Genomic DNA, 19,106 nt, shown 5'->3' with positions numbered 1-19,106 from the left:
CTTAGCCTGACAGTGTCCTGTTCTCGCTCCGGGGGAGGTGAATGCACCCAATAACCAGTACTGATGAGAACCCGGTGCAGTCTCTAAAAGCATGCGCGCCCCCACACCCCTGCTGCCGCCTGTGCCCAGCCCTCCCTGCTTCCCCGAGAGCCCGGGGCTGGCTCGCTAGAGGTGATCTGTCCTTGAACAGTGTCAGAGCATCTGCATGTGCCAGCTGCACGGTCCTGTCCCATGCCCCTTCTGTGCCATCACTCCCACCCTGAAGTGAAAGTGCCACTGAAACATCTGGAGCCCTCACATCTGTGCACCCGGGGTGTGTGTGTGTGTACATGTGTACTCATGCACGTGCTTGTGCACACTGGCTTGTGGGTGAGTGTACGTGGGGCTTGCTTTCCTTACTCTCCTGAGCAGTACAGTTCAGTCTCCACCAGAGCTAAAGTGGCAGCACTGCTGACTGTGACACCAAAGACGTCCACTGCAGAAGCCAGGTGACTTTGAGTAAGCCTGGGGATTAGGAAAGTGCCTAGCTAGTTGGGCTGTCAGAATTAAGGGATAATGTGTGTATGTGAATGTGCTTTAGAAAGAGGTAAATGCTATCAAATTAGAAGTTTTAGCACTAGTGAGCATTGATGTTCTTGTTAGGGCAACTTCCCAGTGTGGAGTTCCTGCCTTTATGCTCCATGAACACTGCTTGGGTCTGCCTGTCAGTGAAAGAAATGATTCAAGTGGGCTGCTGATCCAGTGGCCCGTTAGAGAAGGTGACCGAAGGCGTGGTTCCCCAAACGTCAAGTGGAATTAGCTGGTGTATGGAAGGAAGTATAGCCTATCCCTGGCAGAGAAATGGCATGCTTGAATCCTGAATTGGGTAATTTTTAAAAGAAAGTTAAAAATAATAAAAAATAAGAATGGGCTAAACCCAAGAAGAATTTGTTTCTCGCCCATATAAAAAAAGCCTGGATGTGGCTGCATAATATCAGGGGTCTGTTTTTCTTTTCTTTTCCCATGATGTCATCTTCAGCATGGGACTCTACCTCATAGTCAAGGAGACTGCTCGAGTTCCAGCCATCACATATTCTTTCCACCTTTTTAATAACACTTCTTAGAACTCATGGCTGACACTGCTTAGACCCATGTGGTCAGAACTTAGTTGCATGGTCAGTTTCAGCTGCAAGGCAACGTCAGAAATGTCTTTATTCCAGCTAACCGTGTGCCTAACTAACACCAGGGTATTCTGGTCCTAAGGAAAAAGAGTGACACAGGTTCCAGGGACTATTTAACAACCACTGCTACAAACCTGAGAGAGCAGACTGAGTTTCGGGGATTACAGCACATCGGGGTATGGGGAGCCTGCGGGAGTGGCTTGGCAGAGGTGAGATACAAGGTAGGTGTGCGTGAGTCAGCGTCGGAAGCCAGAGCGTGAGAAAGGTTTGCAGAGGATCTGTGGAAGAGACAGATGTGCTCAGGCTTCTAGAGTGGGTCAGCAGTCCGGAGATGTCAGGACCAATGAAGAAGCTCCTGGGGGATCCAGAAAAACACCTCTCTTTACCCCCGCCCCTCTCCTCCAGCTCTGCCCTCGACCCTACTCCTCTTTCCCTGCCTCAGACTGGCTGGTGGTTCTTTGGTATCTTTCATTTCTAATGAAGACAGAGTTAGTTTGGCTCTAACTGCCAAAAAGTCTCCACCCTTGGTGCTGGCTTCAGCTACCAAGCCTTCGGATCAGCCGGAAGAGTTGGCCCATGTCTTATGGCTCGGTGCTCACGCCTGCCTCACAGGAAGCTGTGTGCCAGCTGCAGGGGCGGCACGGGTCCCAGGTCCCAGGAAGGAGGACCATTCCCCTGCTGGCTCCGCTTGGGCTGTGGTTCTGGAAGTGCCCTGTGTCTACCCCCTGGGTAGTGGGAAATGGTCTCATCTCAGTGCCTCTGTGGACTGCTCCTGGAGGCACTCTGGAGCTCTGGCTCCCAGCAGAGAGGAGGGCTGGGGTGACTGTCGCTGGCAGCCATGCTAGAACTCACAGTCTACTCATAGGTCCTCTGTCTTAGTTTCTCCATCTAATGATGGCACTTTGATGCCAGGTGACTTCCAGGGACTCTTTGGTGTCCTTGACAGGGACGCAGCCCGGGGACATCATTCCTCTGGAGGGGATGTTGCTCCAGCCCCTCAGAGTGGGGGCTGCTGCCTAGTAAGCTTGGGTCCAGTCATCTAGACTGGGCAAAGGCTTGGCGGTCCATCGTAGCCCAAGGGGCATGGTTTTTATGTGGGAAGCAGTGAGAAGAGAGCCCAAGCACTCAGGAGGCGGAACTCACCTCACAGAGGACGCGTGGGGAGAGGCAGGGCCATAGGAGGGCTGCATCCTGGATCACTCAGATAAAATCGTGCAGGTCTCAGAAATGCCAGTGGCTGTCCCACCAGAGAGCTAGAGTCCTCCCTGGGAGTGGTCACCCTTTCCTGCAGAGACCTCTGTGGTCAGTCCTTGCTCAGGGGAGGTGAGAACTGTAGGGACTGGGCGTCATCCTAGCCTCTTCTGTTTGCTCTTTCTGACCCAGTTCTCCAAGGGGGAGAATCCCCGGCTCAGCAGCCATGCTGGGAACAAAGGCCATTCCAAAACTGCCCTGGGGAATCGCAGACCCCAAGACTCAGAATGACCCCTCCTTTGGAGTCCTTTGACTCTATTTTCTTCCTGCTTCAGTTTGTAAAGGCCTCTGTCCTCAGCCGCCTCCCCACCCCCAGTTCCCTCACCGAAACTCTAACGACCCTCAGGCTCTGCCTGCTGGTTGCTCAGTGAGCAATGGCAGCTCTCCCCATGGTCGGGGAGTGGATCTTGCAGCATCCCGACAGGATGCTTGGCTTCCTTCTCCAGCTAGGTTACCATGGACTCACACACGCGGGGCCCGAGCTAGATGTGGCAGCAGTGCTCACTTGTTACAGAGAAGCCCACACATCTGTCTCATCCCAGCCCTCTAATCGGCACATCCGCTCCACCCTGCAGCCTCCTCCCCAGGGATTACCCCTTCACAGAGGCTCCACAGCCAGCTTTAAATCACATACCAGCTCCCCCAGGCCAGCCTGCTCCTGCACCACCTGGCCCTGTGTGTACTTGGGGCTTATCCTCTCTTTTGAATATTAAAGGCAGCTTACTCAGGAAGGCAGATCTGCTGCTTTCAAAGGAGATGGAAAAGTGAAATTCAGCGGCACACCCCAAATGCAGACAGGCCTGGCGGGGGGCTTGCTGGGGCTGTGCGTGTGCCGAGGTTGCCTCGGTGTGGAAAATCAGGAGCTGACTCTCTTCCCAGATGAAAGCAGAGCACAGTGCCTAATGGGCACTTAATAAATGTTTGCAGAAATGAATTGGAGCAATCGGAGTTGACAGGAATTTTGGGTTTCACTTGCAATCCGTTTTCTGTGCCTCTTGAAGCTCTTCTGCATAAATAAAGAGGAATGTGACTAAGTGAGCGATTGACTCCCCGTGAAAAAGCCCAGAGGGCTGTGCTCTAGCGGGAGGTTGGGAGGTAGAGCGCTCGCCCTTCACTTGCCAGGAGAGGACAGTCACTCCTGGCCTCAGTTCCCCGTCTTTCAAGTGGGACTGTTGGTCTTTGCCCTGCCTCCTGCCCCACAGGCTGTTGAGAGGCCTCAGTGAACCTGGAATGGTCTGATGCACTGGGAAAGGGTATAGTGTGTCTGTGGAAGGCAGCCCTGGACAAGGAGCAGAGTGGCAGCCAAGGGTGGCAGTGAAAGAAGCTGTGGACGTGGCTTCTTCCTCATCCCCTGCAGGCTGAGACCTGGCACCGCCCCCGCACCCGCTCCCCTGCACTGCTGTCCAAAGCTCCCTGCACCTTCGCAGGTCCCTGTAGCAGCAGCCTCATAGTCCCCATTAAGTCTGCCAGCAGGGACTTAATCACCTCTCCTCAAGCCTTCAGCTTTCATTTCCATCAGCAAAAGCAAGTGACAGCCTGCAGCTTAAAACACAAAACAGAACAACAAGAAAAAACCTTGCATTGCTCAAAAGCGTGAAGTTGTGAGCAGACAACAGTGCCGGGCCTGAGGGTTGGACAGGGTGTGCCCAATGACAGCCCAGGACAAGCAGGAGGCAAAGGACCTACACTCCCTCCTCCCCAAGCTGCAGAGTCCCGCTCCGAGACTCCCACTGAGTCCAGGTCAGCTTGTATCCCCAGCCCCTAGGAGACTCCAGCCGACTGGGTCTCCTCTGCTTCTGCTCTGTCCCCATTGCCGGGGCAAGAGTGCATACTGCAGATGGTCGTCACACCTGTCCCAGCAGGGCCTTTGAGAGCATAGGGATGCTGAGCAAGGGAGCAGGAATTCAGAGCCTGGAGGAGGAGCGCCCTACTTGTGGCCAGATGGGGTCCTCTTGGTCTGCCCAGCCGGGTGGTGGCAGCACGGACAGGACAGTGAGCAGCAGAGGAGAAAGCTCTGAGTGTGCTGGGAAGCTTTCAGGAAGGGACCAAGTCTTAGCCTGTTCAGGCAGGGACAGCAGAGTGCAGTAGACAGGGCTTCTGCTCAGCAGAAGCACATTTCTCACACTTCCGGAGGCTGGGAGGTGTGAGGTCAAGGCACTCGCAGTCTCAGTGTCTGGTGAGGATCCTTCCTGGTCCACAGATGGCCACTTCTCACTGTGCCCTTGCTTGGTGAAAGGGGCTAGTGAGTTCTCTGCGGCCTCTGACACAGGGCACTAATCTCAGTCAGCAGGGTTCCACCCTCGTGACCTGATCACCTCCCAGAGGCACCACCTCTAACACCATCACGCTGAGGGTAGGGATTACACGTGTGTATACTAGGGGGACAGAAACACTCAGACCACACCAGGTAAAATCTGCACTGGGAAGTTCACCAGGCAGATGATGAGGGCGGGGTACTCTAGGTCTGGGGAACGGGAGGAGCAAAGCCACGACAACATTGCATGTCGTTCCTCCTTGTTCCCTCCTGCATTGATTCCATCCTTGTGCCTGGACCGAGACAGTGAGACAGCACATTTGCGCTGGGAAACGGGTGATCTGTCTCCCCAGACCCCAGCCTCACGGGCAGACTCTGAGGCAGGCATGCTGACCCCAATCTTGCCGTAGCAGGCCACCGTACTGATAGGCCCCGCAGGCTCTGCCTGGGTGCCGGCTGGCCAGAGCTGCCTCCCCTGGAGGTGGGAAGCCTTGTGCGGACATGCTCACTCCACAAGGGATAGGACAGCCCAGCCTCTGTAGGCCCTGCTGCCTGCTCTGAGTCTGAGCAGATGTTTCGCTGGCCTTGGGGCTTCTCCAGGCTTTCTTCTGATCTCCATATCCAGCCTTGTGGGGGTTCAGGTAAGGCTCAGAGCAGGAAGAGACAGGCTCCTTCTCCCCCAGTCCCACCCCCATGCCTGTACCTCTTCCACTGGCCCCTCATCCATCCTTCCCTTATGCATTCTGCACAGGGCTACTAGACACTCGTCATGTCACAGGCCCTGCCCTGGATGCTGGTGACAGCATGATACATGAGAGACCAGCCTCCACCTTTATAGATCACTTGTTGGAGGCAGAGGAGCGAGCAGGTTTCCCCTTGATGAAAGGACCAGAAAGGCTCCTCTGCCCCTGCCCTTCCAAGAGAAGCTGGCTGGACCTACCGGAGGAAGGTATGTCCAGGCAAAAGGGCAGTAGCACTGTCAGCCAGCTGATGGGCACGGGCACCGGGGTTCAGACATCTATGTTCCCATCTGTTGCAGTTGTGTCACAGGGGTGTGGCCACCCCAGCCAAGAGCTCCCCGAACCCTGCTCAGCCCGTGCCTCGTATAGTCACATGACCCACCGCAGGTACAGCTTGCACTTGAGATAAAACTGCACTTACCACTCTCAAGCAAATTATAAATGTTATCTGTGAAAGCCCCTAGGATGCCAAATGTCATGTAAATTAATAGGATATTAGAATAGGAAGCACCAAAGGGATTTCTCAGCTCTACCACTGTTACCTTGGGCAATAACAATAAAAATAGGAATGAAAGTGATTTCACTTGCTTTGAGTGCCTAACGGCGGTGCCGTGCTCTCACTGAGTGAGTCCTCAGAGCAGCCGACAAGGAGACAGCAGCAACTGTTTTAGAAAGGAGGAAAACAAGGCAGAGGGGCTTTAGGTAGCTTTTCTTGGGTCTCATGCTAGGAAAGGTGGGGAATTTTTACCACTTTGCATCAACAACCATTGGATACTGGTTCCCATACCCTCCCAGGCCCCAAGACTCTTCACCAGTTAAACACAATAGCGACATTTTCTGTGTGGAATGGGAGGTCACACTGAAACCATGCAGGTAATGTCTAGCCCACTGTTACCGTCAGTGTCATGACTACTCTGTCATCATCAAAGCCAAGTTCTGTGTTTCTAAGCGAGGGAAGTAAGGCATAGAAGGGCCATTCTTTCATCTCTCCTGTACTGATACAGTGCTGTGAATACTGGCTGTTGGTGAATAGCTGTTGACCTGAATCCTCCACCCCCACCCTAGAAGCCTCCCCCACCACCTGGGCTCTCTGCTGAGACTCCGTGGCCACGCTATAATGCTCAACAGAAAAAGGGGTGCCCAGCACACTGGTGATCTATCAACTCCTGAAACATCCTACCCAGGGATGACCGAAGTGGAGGGTCACCATCTTATAGAGGAGAGAACTTGAGGTCTCAGGTGTTCTTTACTTGCTGAGCTTGTGTTGGGGCCAAACTTGGAGGCTGGGATCGCTCAACAAGTAGTCCTGGTGCTGGGGCTGCAGCACGTGCTGTCCTGGTGCAGAGGTGGACGCTGCAGGCTGGCCGTGTTGGGAGTTTGCAGGGGCGGGTCTGTGGAGAGGTTCACATGGATTGAAGCTGGGGAGAAAGTGGGCATGGTGAGGATTTAGGATCAGAATGCCTCAGCGAGAGAGCCTGTTGGGGGAAGCAAGGTTTTAACTCTTTGGTAGTTTAACGTCGGAAATCTGGGAAGCAGGGAGCAGTGTAAAAGCCATCTGAACAGTGAGCTTGAGAAGGACCAGTGGTTGCATTAGTGGTTTGTCTGGACATCCATTGGTGGCGAGTGGCAGTGTCTCAGAAGTAGAAATAGACATTATTTTGAGAAGTGGGAAGAGGAGCTATGGAAGAAAACACTCAAAATAATTTACTGATGCTTCTTAGAAAATGCGCTGCAAAACCCCTGCACTTTGAAGGTCTTGGTCTTGGTCATAGTCACGGTCTCAGAAACATGGGCAGAGGTTTGTTCAATGGGAAAGTGAATGTCCCTGAGCTAGACATTAGCCATAAACTACAGGGACGGGGCACCGAGCTGGCTTTGGAAGAGCTGCCTGTGGCTGTTCTCCCCCTCTAAGTCCTGCTGGAGCGTGGTGCTGAGCAGGACCAGGAGCCCTCAGGATCCATCAGCCATTCTGATGGTGGCCGTCTAGCCTTGCCGCATCCTCAAGGTGGTTAAGGCGAGGATGAATGAGACTTGGACTCTGTAGGGCCTAATGTCAAAAGGACTTGTCCAGGGTGCCCAGCTCTGTAGGTAGTAACTGGACAGAATTTGAGAGACCTGGGTCTTGATCAGATGTCATGGTAATTTTTTTTTAATGGAGGTGGTGAGACCTTTGGGGCTAGGTCAGGATCTTAGCTGTGAGGACACATCCACTTCCTTTCCTCTTGCCTCCTTGATCTTCGAGGGAAGAATCAGTTGGAATGGCTACTCCTGTCCCTGAGGACTGAATCTTGTGATTGCTCCCAGCATTTGTAAGCAGCATTTGGAGGAACCATGCTTAGACCACTGAGCTCAGCTGGAGGACCCTAAAGCAGATGGAACCCTGCAATGGCGCTAAGCTAGAGGGCTCCGAGGCCCAAGTCCCGCACCTCTTCCTGGCACAGTGAGCCACAGGCCACTTTAGCTGGAAGCCCAGCTTATTATTTACTGATTGTCTGTCCTCAGAGAGCTGGTTTGTGTACAGACGGATCCTTGGGCTCCTATCTTATCAGTGAAGCCCCCTTTCCCATCAGGAGCTGGCAACTAACTGTAAACTCCATGTGGGATGGTGCTGTGTGTGTTATTTACTGCCTAGGGCAGTTCCTGGAATATAGTAGTTGCTCTGTAAATATTTACAGAGAGGGCAGGGGCTGAGAGTACATCTTGAGTTATCCAAAGCACTGCTGCAGGAGCTCTGGGTAATGCAGGTTCTGAATGCGGGGCTGCAGCTCTCTGCTGGGAGGGACTGAGTGATTGGGGAGTAGGAAGGACCCAGGGAGAGGCGTGCAAGGTCAAAGTCCCCAGACAGAGCTCTCCAACTCCCAGGAGAGTCCCAGGGCCCAAGCACACAGCTGCACATTAGAATACCCTGTGGGAAGCTTAGCACTTCTGTTCTCAGGCTGTGCCATAGGCGGGTTGTATCAGATCTCAGGTGCTTGGGGCCAGGCCTGACCACAGCTCCAAATCCTCCAGGGCATAGCAGGATGCAGCCCAGGTTTGGGATGCTGCCTGCTGGAAGAGGGATGCACTGAACGTGAGGTGCAGGTGTAGGGCTGCTGCAGGTAGTAGACGTGCCCATCTCGCACACTCTTCCTCTGCAGTCCTGAGCTGTGAAATGCATGCAGGGGCCAGGGGCCAGTCTCATCTCGCTCCTAGTCATTAGGGACACAGGGGCAGCAGGCACTATCTTGTTCTCTGGGTTGGAAAGAATCTGAAAGAATTGAAGACACACGCACCTTCAGCTCTAACCTGGCACTCAGGCTCTGCGCTTGTCCCTCCCGGGGAAGTCTCATCATTGCCAGAGGTGTCCTTGCTTTCTGTTTCATGCTTTTACAAAGCCTTGCACATGGCAACAGAATTCTCTGAAAGCACAAAGAGGTATGGTGTTACAGTACACTTTCACTTTACCCCCATCCACACATCCGTGGGATTAACATTCTTTAAAAAAAAATTAGCTAGACAGCAATTATGTGAAAATTTACTGGAAGCAATGTTTGTGCCTTCTCTCCAATTTCAGTGCTAACACCCTTAGGACTGTGGCCCTCAGAACTTCTCTCCTTCCATGGATAGGGAGCAGGCCCAGTCTGCCCACCCCTTACCCTTGCAGCAGGCAGGCCTGGCCTTCCTCCCCAGAGGGACAGTTGCCAGCTTCCAAATGTGGCTGGGGGCTGAGGATGAGGCATTCCCAGCCCATAGTCCCCTCAGCATCCCTTTGGCCAAGCAGCATCCTTGGGCTTCTCCTCTGCTTTGGAAGGGGAGCGGGATCCATAAGATGATGCTGTTAGTGTCCTGAGCTCCTAAAAGGTATGTCTAAGTCAGTTTCCTATTCAACAAACCAAGAGCTCAGGGCTTGTCTTGTTCTTTTCCAAATTCTTTTCCAAATGGACATACATCCACTTTTGTCAAAGCAAAATGGTACCATTTGATCATATAAGTGGATCCTTTTGGTGATCAGCTTTGCTTCTTCTTTAGACCCTCTGTTCTAACATGAGCCCCTGGGTCCTTCCACTCCAAAAATGTGTCTCCCAACTTTCCTCCTGCCTCAACTGTGGGCAGCCGCCACCCCCTGCTGTTTGCAGAGACGTCAGAGCTATGAATTTCTCATAGAAGACATTGCCCCGCCGCCCCAGAAGGGGCTGCCCAGGAGGTAGAGCAGCCTGGGCCAGCCAAAGTGACAGATGGTAGAGTTTCTAAACTCCGGTAGGACATGTTTCCTACATTCTGGGTGACAGTTTCTTCTTTTGGTTGCTTATTTTTTAGTGTTTGGATTCAGTGAAGCAAGACTGGATTTAGCCAAGAATGGTCGAACCATGTATAGAAATTGCTGGTGGGGGAGGCGGGGTGTGCAGGGAAGGGAGTGGAGAGCACTTGCAGCAGGCACAGTGTAGGAGAAATTGTTTCTCATGGACTTCTAGAAAGATCTCTCTCAAATCACACCTCCTGGAGTCATAAGGAGCTTAGAATTCTCTCTAGAATTCCTCTTTTGAGAGAGGAACAGAGGTGTCCACTGACTCATCCCAGGTCGCAGAAGTAAGCATGTGAGTCAGAGCCATAGCTATAGCCGTACCCTAGGCTGTCTGCTGTCTTCTCACACCAAGAAGGGGAGAGGAGACTAAGCCAAAGGCTCATGACCAACTACTCCCCAACAGCAGAACAGGGCCATGCCCTTCCAATGTTTGCCGAAGCAAAGGCCCTCAGGCTTCCTCTGAGAGAGGTTCTCTCCTACTCTGTGCATCCGAATCTTCTGGAAGGCCTTTAAAAGATAAGAGACCCAGGTGCCACCTGCTTCTCTTGGTGGGGATGGGGTCAGGACATGGCGTGCTGTTGAAGCTCCTCGAGGCAGAATTGGGACCCACTGTCTGAATAGGGACATCTGCAGTGCTCTCTCAGGGGTCTGGTCACTAGAATGAAATCTTGCACTGTGTTCTCAGGCGGCATTTCAAACTTCCTCAAGGTAGAGGGGCTGACAGCTCATCTGATATGCGCTGTGACTTGACTCTTTAAAAATTGTGGATGCCTTTAAACCAAAGGTCCTCAACCCAGGCTGCATGCTGGGAAGCTTCTAAAGGTTTCAGTTCCTAGGCTGCACCAAAGACCAAATCAGTCAGGATCCCTGGGGTGGGAACACAGGTGTCAGGATCTGTAAACCTCCCAGCTCGTTCCACAGAGCTGAGTAATTAGCGCTGGCACTCTCCACTGGATTAGCCATGATCTTGGGGGCATTTGAGTTTGCATCCCTGGAGCAGAGGATTGTGGGAGTGGGGGAGAGGCTCCTAGGCTTGGAGGTGGCACTGCTTTCAGCTTTGCTTGACCAGAGCAGTGACCCCCGGCCCCAAGTCCTGACTGTCATCAGCTGGTGCTCAGTGAGAATCTTCTGTGGGGCAGACTCTGGGCTGGATTCTAAATGGGACATGACTGAGTCCCTGCCCTAGAAGAGTTTGTCACCCAGCAAGAGAAATAAGGTACATGTACTAAAATAACCATGCTTAGGTAAGGCAGAAATCGGTAAGTGCCACAGAAGCAGTAAAAAGTAGGTATTGTGTCATACAATTCTTAAAAAAGAAAAAAAAAAAAAGCCCCCATACACATAGACTTCTGATTTGCAGTGAAGGAGTGAAGGATCACCGTTCCCAAAATCCAGGAAAGTGGGATGATAACATCTTCCATTGAGACACGTCTCTAACCCCATAGTAGGATCAACACCGACCCCAGAGGACTTGGGTTTGTCGTCATCTTACACAGGGCCTGCAGTCACACGGGGCCTGCAGTGAAGGAACTGTAGAGGTCATCGTGCTGTCCTCCCTGGAGCGGAGAGAAGTTGCTCAGGACCCTGAGAAGTGAAGCCTCTGGCCACAGTCTCACAGCAAGGCAGGGGTCAACCAGGGCCAGAAGCCAGGCTTTGATGCCCAGCCCAACGACCCTCATGTTATCCTACCTGAAGAGCAAAGGCACTTCAGACTAGCAAGGACAGGTCTTTATGTCTGACCCCACTAACCAAGGGCAGCTCCTCCAAGACCCGGTGCCTGGCCTGGCCTGACTCCCACCATTAGCACCTCATTGTTTTGTATCCAGGCATCCTCCATCTGAATGAGAGATTCCCAAACAGGAGGAACATCTTACATTCCCAAGTTCCGAGCTACTCGACCGGACCATTGTTAGCAGACCGTTGTTCTCCTTTCTGCCACATGTTCTGCTCACATACAGGAGGTTCAAGCCATGGCAGTCTGCTGGCCCAGTTGTCCTTGTTAGAACTAAGTACGATACATGTTCTTATACCAAGCTGTGGAACTGTTGCTCCACTAAAATGCCATCAGAAGTCAGGACACTGTGACGGATTGCAGACACTAATATCAGTAAGGAACTCGGGCCCCTGTGTGTTTCTGACCATCTGACCGTGGCTTCCCCCAGCCTGTGGGAGAGTCCTGTCTTGGAGAGGGTCTGGTAGCTAGACAGAGACTCGATAATGGTAATGACAGCTTACACTCACATAAACTGACTCGCTGCCAGGGATTCGTCTAAGCACGTTGCACATGCTATTCTTGCCCCAGTGTGGTCATCTGCTTTACAGATAGGCACAGCAAGGCACAGAGAGGGTAAGAAATTGGCCTAAGATCACACAGTTCCTAAGTGGCTGAACCACACAGGCTCCTCCTTGTCTCTGTGCTCAAGTACTTATTGTGCTAAGCTGCCCTTAAGGGTTGGCCAGGGAAGCTACATAGAGGCGAGACACCGCCTCCATTCCCAGGAGCACAGTGTGATGGTGCCCCCACTCCAGGAAATGGGGTGTCATGACGGCCCGTGGCTATGGACACTCAGGGGTCAGGGAGCTCTACCTCAGCTTTGCTCAGGCTTGAACCCTCACAGAAGCCCTGAGCCCTGCCAGACCCCTTCTTGGTCCCTCGGTTTTCCCCTCACCACCCACTGCCGCTGCAGCCCTCTCTTTGCCAGCCCAGAACCCCAGCTTCCCAGGGAGGTGCCGCCTCTGTGCCTGGGGAGAAAGGCTGGAAACGTCTTCTCTTCCTGTGCGGGTGGCCCTGGGGAGGTCGGTGGGCCTGTCCCGGAGGCGAGCTGTGTCTCTGTCGTCACTGCTTGAGGTTCGAGTTGCCCCGTTGGCTTCTTTGGCCTCTGGCACCACAGCCATACACGCATACCCAACATGCAACACCATACACCAAGCACACCACCCAGTCACACAGAGCACACACCCAGTACATATACATCCCAGTGCGTGTGCACACCCACACCCAAACCCAACACACGCACAACTCCCCTAACACGCTCACACCTTCCATACCTAGCTTGTGCCTGTGCTTGCCCAGCCCCCACACGCCAGCCTGCAGGTCACATGGAGAACAGAGTCAGCGTGAGGAGTGACCTACTAGGACGGCCTAGTAGGACAGGAGAAGAGCAGGTCGGGGGGCGACTTGGTACTGGATGCTAGCTCAGGTGGCTGGACAGACTCGCTAAGCCTCACGCTCGTACAGACTCCCAACAGGGCAGCCTGTGCGCCGGCCCTGGTGTCTCTGAAGGAGGGGCCCAGCATAGAGTGGCAGCCAGGCAGCGGCGGCCTGTGCTGCTGCCCAGGCAGAGCGGGTGTCTCCTCCTGCAGCCACCCTCTGTCACGCCCATCCCTGGGCACCCAGCAGGTGGCCAGCCAAGGGGAAATTCCAGCCCTTAGCACATCTGCTGCTCGGTCTCCAGCAGGGCCTTTATCTGAGACCAAGAATGATGGCTTTCCTTTCTTGGATAAGGTTTTTATTCTTCCTCTTTCTCTCAGACTTTCTGTCCAAAATGAACTCAACTCTGGAAAACAGACCTTTTGTTAACAAGTCTTCTTATTGACCACACTCCCCTCCCTCAGCCACCACCTTTTCATGCTTCCAAGGAAACCTTCTGTGTCAAGTCCATGGTAAGAGAGCACAAAAGAATACCTTGACCTTCCTCCTCTCCTCCACCCGCCTCCTCCTCCCCCAGCGTCCCCTGCACCCCACTGCGTGCCTGCAGCAGGAGCCTGGGTAGACGGAGGTCGGGGTAGGGAGAAATAACTTGACTTCTTCCTTGTTTTCCTTCAGCGGTTTGTACCAGCATCAGAAATCTAGATCCTGCCTGGAAGACCTGGGGAGAGGACTAGGATGGGACCCCTCTAGGTTCATGGCTGCCCTTTGGGCAGGGAGTGGCCTCCAGGCCTAGGAACACAGTCTTCATGAGAGCTGGGAGACCCATTCCCAGCCTGGGACAACTGTATACATTTATTTCATCTGGATCTTTCTTTTTCCCCCTTCAACAGCCCTATTACCATATTTAAATGCAAGTATGTCTCTTTTCATTGGCATTTTCAGTAGCTTAGCCAGACCTTTTTAGAGTAGACTGTTCCTTTTGAACTCCTTTTCCCTCAGTAGCACTATGTAGCTAGGACAGTAGTCTTAGAGTTTAGTGGGCTTCTAGTTCGCTCTGTCTGGAGGATGTGTCTCTTGCCTTTCTTTCCTCCTCTGCTCCCTGCCCTTCACGATGCATGTCTTCCTCCTCTTGCCCCACGGACATCCCGGATTGGAGAGGCTCAGTGGCTGAACTGGAGCAGCTCTATTAGGGGCTGTTCGCTGAGTTTGCAGCTGGCTTCTGGCACATCATTAAACACCACAGCCACTGGAAGCAGGTCTCAGGATCAGGCCTCCAAGTGCTTGATGGCAGAGGATGTTTGTTGTTTTATGTATGTAGAGGATATCTGTGTATGTCTGTGCATGTTTGCCCAAGGGAGAAGCCCAAGGGAAGGGTGGTGGCCCGCCTCCTCCTCCACTGGGACATTCTGCAGCCACACACCTTGGCCCTTCGACTTTATTCCCACCTGATACAGCCTGGCTGCCCAGTCTGTTTTTAGCTAACACAAGCTAGGGCTCCAGAGACCCCATTAGAAGACCCTCCTTTGCTGGCTTCATCCGACTGTGGAGCTCAGGCAGAGAAGCCATATCTAAGTCCCTTAACTGCCCCAGGAGATGGAAACACCGAAAAAGATCAAACAAAGGCATAGTGGAGCCCCCACAGCCCTCCCACAGCTGTCTCCATGTGTACATAGTCATCTAGGGACCCCCCAGATGCTTCCCCCTCAGGCCTGGGGCTACGATGCTGACAGAACATTTTGACAAGTTTAGTTTTAAGACAGCCAAGTTAAAACAGTCTCCTGGCCTAGGTGCCCGTTCTGTCCAGAGACCATCCCAAGCGCCTTCTGTCTCTGGCTGACGTGCACCTGGGACCCCTGCAGGGAGCAGCAGACCTGCCCAGCCATGTGTGGCCTGCTCTGGACATGCCCTGGGGACCCAGTGACACAGCACCTCCCTTCGCTGCAGTTGTTGTATGCCTTCTACCGCCAGTTTCTGGGGCAAACCCGTGTGTGAGAATTAAAACACACCTAAAGATTCTGTGTCTTCCAGAAGCCCAAGAGCCGAGGATCTGTGCCCCTCTGCCCCAAGCTGCCTGTGAACCCCCTCCCTCGGACTGTCTTCTATGGGAGGGAGGGACAGTGCTGGGAGAGGTCTGCCCAGGGCCCTGCCAGGCCCCTCCTGACTCCAGCCCCTCCCGCCCTCTCTCTAGGCTTCCCAGCAGCAGCTTATGGACCAGTGGCAGCGGCAGCAGTGGCAGCGGCTCGAGGATCAGGTAGGAAGGTGTGCGGGGCAGGCGGCTCCCAGGCATGCCCCAGTGTGCAGGGGAAGGTAAAGGCCCTGTTGGATCTGTGTGGCTGTGTCTGTCCAACACTCCTCTCACCACGGCCCGGGGGAGGTGGTGGGGCCGGGGAGGTGCGGGTGAGGCCCGGTCACCCAGGGCAGCTTCCCCAGGGGTCGGTCCCCATCCAGCTGCAAATGAAAGGTAGACTGTGCTACTCCCAGGACAAAGGGAAACAAGAGTTCCCTTTTGACTTTGAACCGTCCCTTCTCCTGAGGCCTGGCTTCCGGGCACCTGTGGTCACTCTTCTCCTTGGCTTTTGCGAGTTTAAAACGCCCCCTTCTGTTGGTCTCTGACCAGCCAGAGAGGGACTCAGGTGGCCCGCTGAGCCCCCAGAGCCCTTGAAGGCCAGATGCAGAGTGAGCCCTTGAGCCCAGGGAAGGAGGGAAACTACGGTTTCCTGGAGTCCTTGCTGCCTGCCTCAGACGTTCTTAGCCAAGTGGGCTCCAGCCGCCAAGGGAACAGGGCCTTGTCTTTCATGAGGGTCCCCCAGTCCTTCGCTTTCCAAATCCAACCTTTTAAGAGGCCTGGAACTGTCCAAGCGACATGGGCCCCTTCCCCAGCTGTGCTGGGATGCACCCCTCAAATACCGTGGGCCTACCTGGGCACTAGGCCTCAGCCCTGCGCTGAGCTCCCCTAGAGCCACTGTTCTGCTCCCTCCTCCCTAAATTGAATAGCCAAGGTTTGCAGCTCTCTCCCCAGCCCTCCCCCAGGGGCAGAGTGCTGGAGCACCCAGGAAGCGCTTTCATTTCCTGTAACAGGTCTCTGGGGAAGAGGGTGGGGACGGGGCAGGAGTGCTGGTGAGGTAAGAGGAAAGGTCACGTTAAAAACCCAGAGGAGAAATGCCAAAGACCCAAACCCTCAGCACTGTGAGGCCCATTAGAAAACGTCAGTAAAACTCCGTTCCATGCAAACTGGCACTGCCTCGGAGCTACAAAGGATCCACTCCCCAGAATCATCCACTGGGGTTTTGTTTGGAGGGGCCTGCAGACTCCCAGGGGGCTACTGAGGGGCAGTTTGCCAGATAGCTGGCGAGTGGCAAACGGCAGGCAGTCCCAGAGGGCTGGGCACCATCCGCCCTAGCCAGTTGCCAAAGGCCCCACCTGCCCTCTGGCCAGTGTCCCTTGGTCACCCTACCTTGGGCCCTGGGGGCAGGGTACACAGCTGAATCGTGTGTCCCTGTTCTGCTTGGTTTTTTAACTTGAGTGCTTTTGTTATCATTTAAAAAAAAAAAAAAAAAAAAAAGCCTCAACCCTACCAGTGCCTGGGATAGGGGAAAGATAAAAAGAACGATCTGGAGGTTTTCGAGTGTTGTTGGTTGTTGTTTTCTCCGTTCACTTTTTTTTCTTTTTATAACTTGAATTATGAAACTAAACTTTAACCTGAAATTAACCCTGCCTCTCTCCCCACCCCACCCCGATCCCCTCGACTTCATGGCAAGTTTAAAGGGCAGCATGGGGTTCTTTGCGAGCCTGAGAGCGGTCTTCCCACAATCTGTGACCCCTTCTGCCACCCCCACCCTCTCACAGACCCGCCCCCCCAGAGCCAGGCGGGAGTCCCACCCACCCTCTAACTCCTAACCCTCAAGGTCATCTCCAACCACACATTTTTTTTCCAGGGTCAGTGGTGTTTTATTTGTAGCCATTTCCATTGGGAGTGCAACCTCCCACAGGCCATTCAAGATCCGTCATGCTCATCTCTGCACTGTTAGTGAATCGTATTCAGGAGTGTGCTCCCAGGCCCCCTGCCCTGCCCCCCCCCCCAGCCTGGGTTAGTGCAAGGAGTAAATCCTCAACTTGAGGTGCCCAGCCCCCAGGGGAGGCTCAACCCAGCAAGCTACAGGGAAGCCCCCCCAGCACTGCCTGAGGGTCATGGGCCTGGGGTGTGCCCCAGAACCATGCCTACCATAGTCAGAACGTGACCTGGCCTGCTTGAGTGCAGGCAGGGTTACAGAGTTGGGAGTGGAAGGTCTCAGCCTCTCTTTTGATGCACTTTGATTGGCAGGGGGATTGCCACCTTCTCCCCTCTAGAAAAGGACTGGGCTTCCAAGGCAGGCAGGTTGGTCTGTTGTTTTATCTTTGAGGGCCCTTCACTGGCAAAAGCTCTTTGCTATGAGCTGAGGAGGGTAGCACAGATTCTTTGGGCTATGTGTATTAGTCCAGGCCCTTGAAGGGCTCATGGGGGCACTGATGACCCAGGCCTACCCATACCAGCTCCTTCAACCCTGCCCCACACAGCCCAGCTCCTCCCCAGGGGTCGGGGATGCCCCTTCAGCCTCCTAAGCAAGCAGCCTAGCTATGAGAGGTCGTCACAGCTCAGTACCTATTCAAGGAGAAGCCACTGAATACCCACCTGGAGCGTGGCGCCTAGCAGCTGACTCCACCTGGTAGGAGCTCTGACCTCCGCTCCCCAGAGGCTCTTGGGCTTGGTTTAGGGATCAGGCATCCTCTGGAAAGCCTTTTTTTGTCTTTTATTTTTGCCCAGCTCCATTTTGGTTTTGCCCACCCTCCTTCCATGATGATTTTCTGGGAGCCCTTCCTGAGTAAGAAGTACCACTGAGTGCTGGGGGATGGGAGGCAGCTTCATTTGGGCTCAGGTTGGAAGCTTGCATCTGTCAGGGCTTTGGTGTCAGGGTAGGAGGTCCGAAGGGGGTCTTGAGTTCTGCACCCAACTCAGCCCATTCCTCCGGGCCAGCCCATCCACCTTTCCCCAATGTCCCCAGGAACAATTTCCCCAGGAACTGAGGCGAGCAGGGCTCAAGGGTCTCCCAGGTGAGGTCCCTGCCGACTCCTAGATAACTTCACTATCAGTGGTCACTTTTCTTTTATCTTCACCTGGCAGTTTGAAATATCATCTTTTCTTGTGCTCAGTCAAGAGTTCGTTTGTTTATTTTGATCGTATTCATTCAGTTCCAGTGGCCCCATCATGTCCTACCCAAACCTAAGTCTAGTTTAGCAAACAAATCCCTCCAGTGGGAGGGCAATGGTTCAGATTTTCGGGGCTACCTTATTTGCGGGTGACATTATGGGTGGGTCCTTGGATCACTCTTAGAATTGCTGAGCCCCCCTGGCGTACCCCACCCCTCCCCCAGCCCGTCTCCGGCCCCAGCCAGGACCCCTTACTGTACTTTATACTTGCCAGCTTTATTCCAATCTAGTTACATGAGCTCCTGATGGTGGTGGTGAGTGTGAGCAGTCATGTTTCTGTTGTCTTTTCTCTTGCTTGGTTGGGGCTGCGGTGAGAGAGTGTCTCTGAGGCATACTTTCCCGCCTCTCTTACACTAGGATCTGCACACCTCCTCTCAAACACTCTTCTGAGCACGCTCAGCGGGAAGGTTTGTCCACACCTATTAATCCTCTCTCGGTGTCCAGCTTCCTGTTAGTACCAGCTGGTTTGCATGTTTTTGCTTGTTCAGATGAAACAGTTCAAGAAACAAACTCATATCCAACTCTCAAGAAATGTCTTTTTTTGTACACTTTCGTTTTCGATTTTTTTTTTATTAGTTACAACTCCAAAACACCTGTTGTCCAGTAAAACATTTCACACCTCCCTGCCTGTTCTTAGATTGTATGTATCTGTGGGACTGAACTAAATGCATGCCCTGTAGTAGATGTACTGGTAGCTGTAGCCGTAGTTGTAGAACATGCATTGTTGAGTTGATATTACAGGGTCTCCAAAGGCTCGGCACAGCACAGCCGTTCGAAGGATAGCATGGGGGCCAGGCAGAGAAGGGGCTCCATGTTTTCAATGTTGCCAAGGGCCTTGGATCCATGTCCTCGCCATCAGCCACCACCACCTCCCCTCACGCTCCTCACTCCCCCAGTCCAGAACTGGGTCACCACCCTCAGCTCTAGCCTTCCCGACTGAGATCTCTGTGTTCAACTTTAGTGAAAGAATGGAACCAGGGTTGGAAGGAGTGTTAGAGTTCTTCCCTGTTCTTATCTTCTCACA

General features: G+C 53.5%; 1 protein-coding gene across 9 annotated transcripts in view; it reads left to right on the top strand.

Annotated features, from left to right (window-relative positions):
- Nucleotides 1–19,106, top strand: part of Msi2 (musashi RNA-binding protein 2) — a 426,832-nt gene that overhangs the window by 381,857 nt on the left and 25,869 nt on the right. For all 9 annotated transcript variants that reach the window (XM_013519250.1, XM_013519251.1, XM_013519248.1 and 6 more), the window contains one exon: nucleotides 15,027–15,089. In XM_013519250.1, the coding sequence (XP_013374704.1) occupies nucleotides 15,027–15,089 (63 nt within the window). The remainder of the gene's footprint in view (nucleotides 1–15,026; nucleotides 15,090–19,106) is intronic.

Source organism: Chinchilla lanigera, unplaced genomic scaffold, assembly GCF_000276665.1.
Source record: "Chinchilla lanigera isolate Chin_1 unplaced genomic scaffold, ChiLan1.0 scaffold00050, whole genome shotgun sequence".
NCBI lineage: Eukaryota > Metazoa > Chordata > Mammalia > Rodentia > Chinchillidae > Chinchilla > Chinchilla lanigera.
The sequence above is the reverse complement of the archived record's forward strand: the minus strand, read 5'-3'. Positions and strand labels throughout refer to the sequence as shown.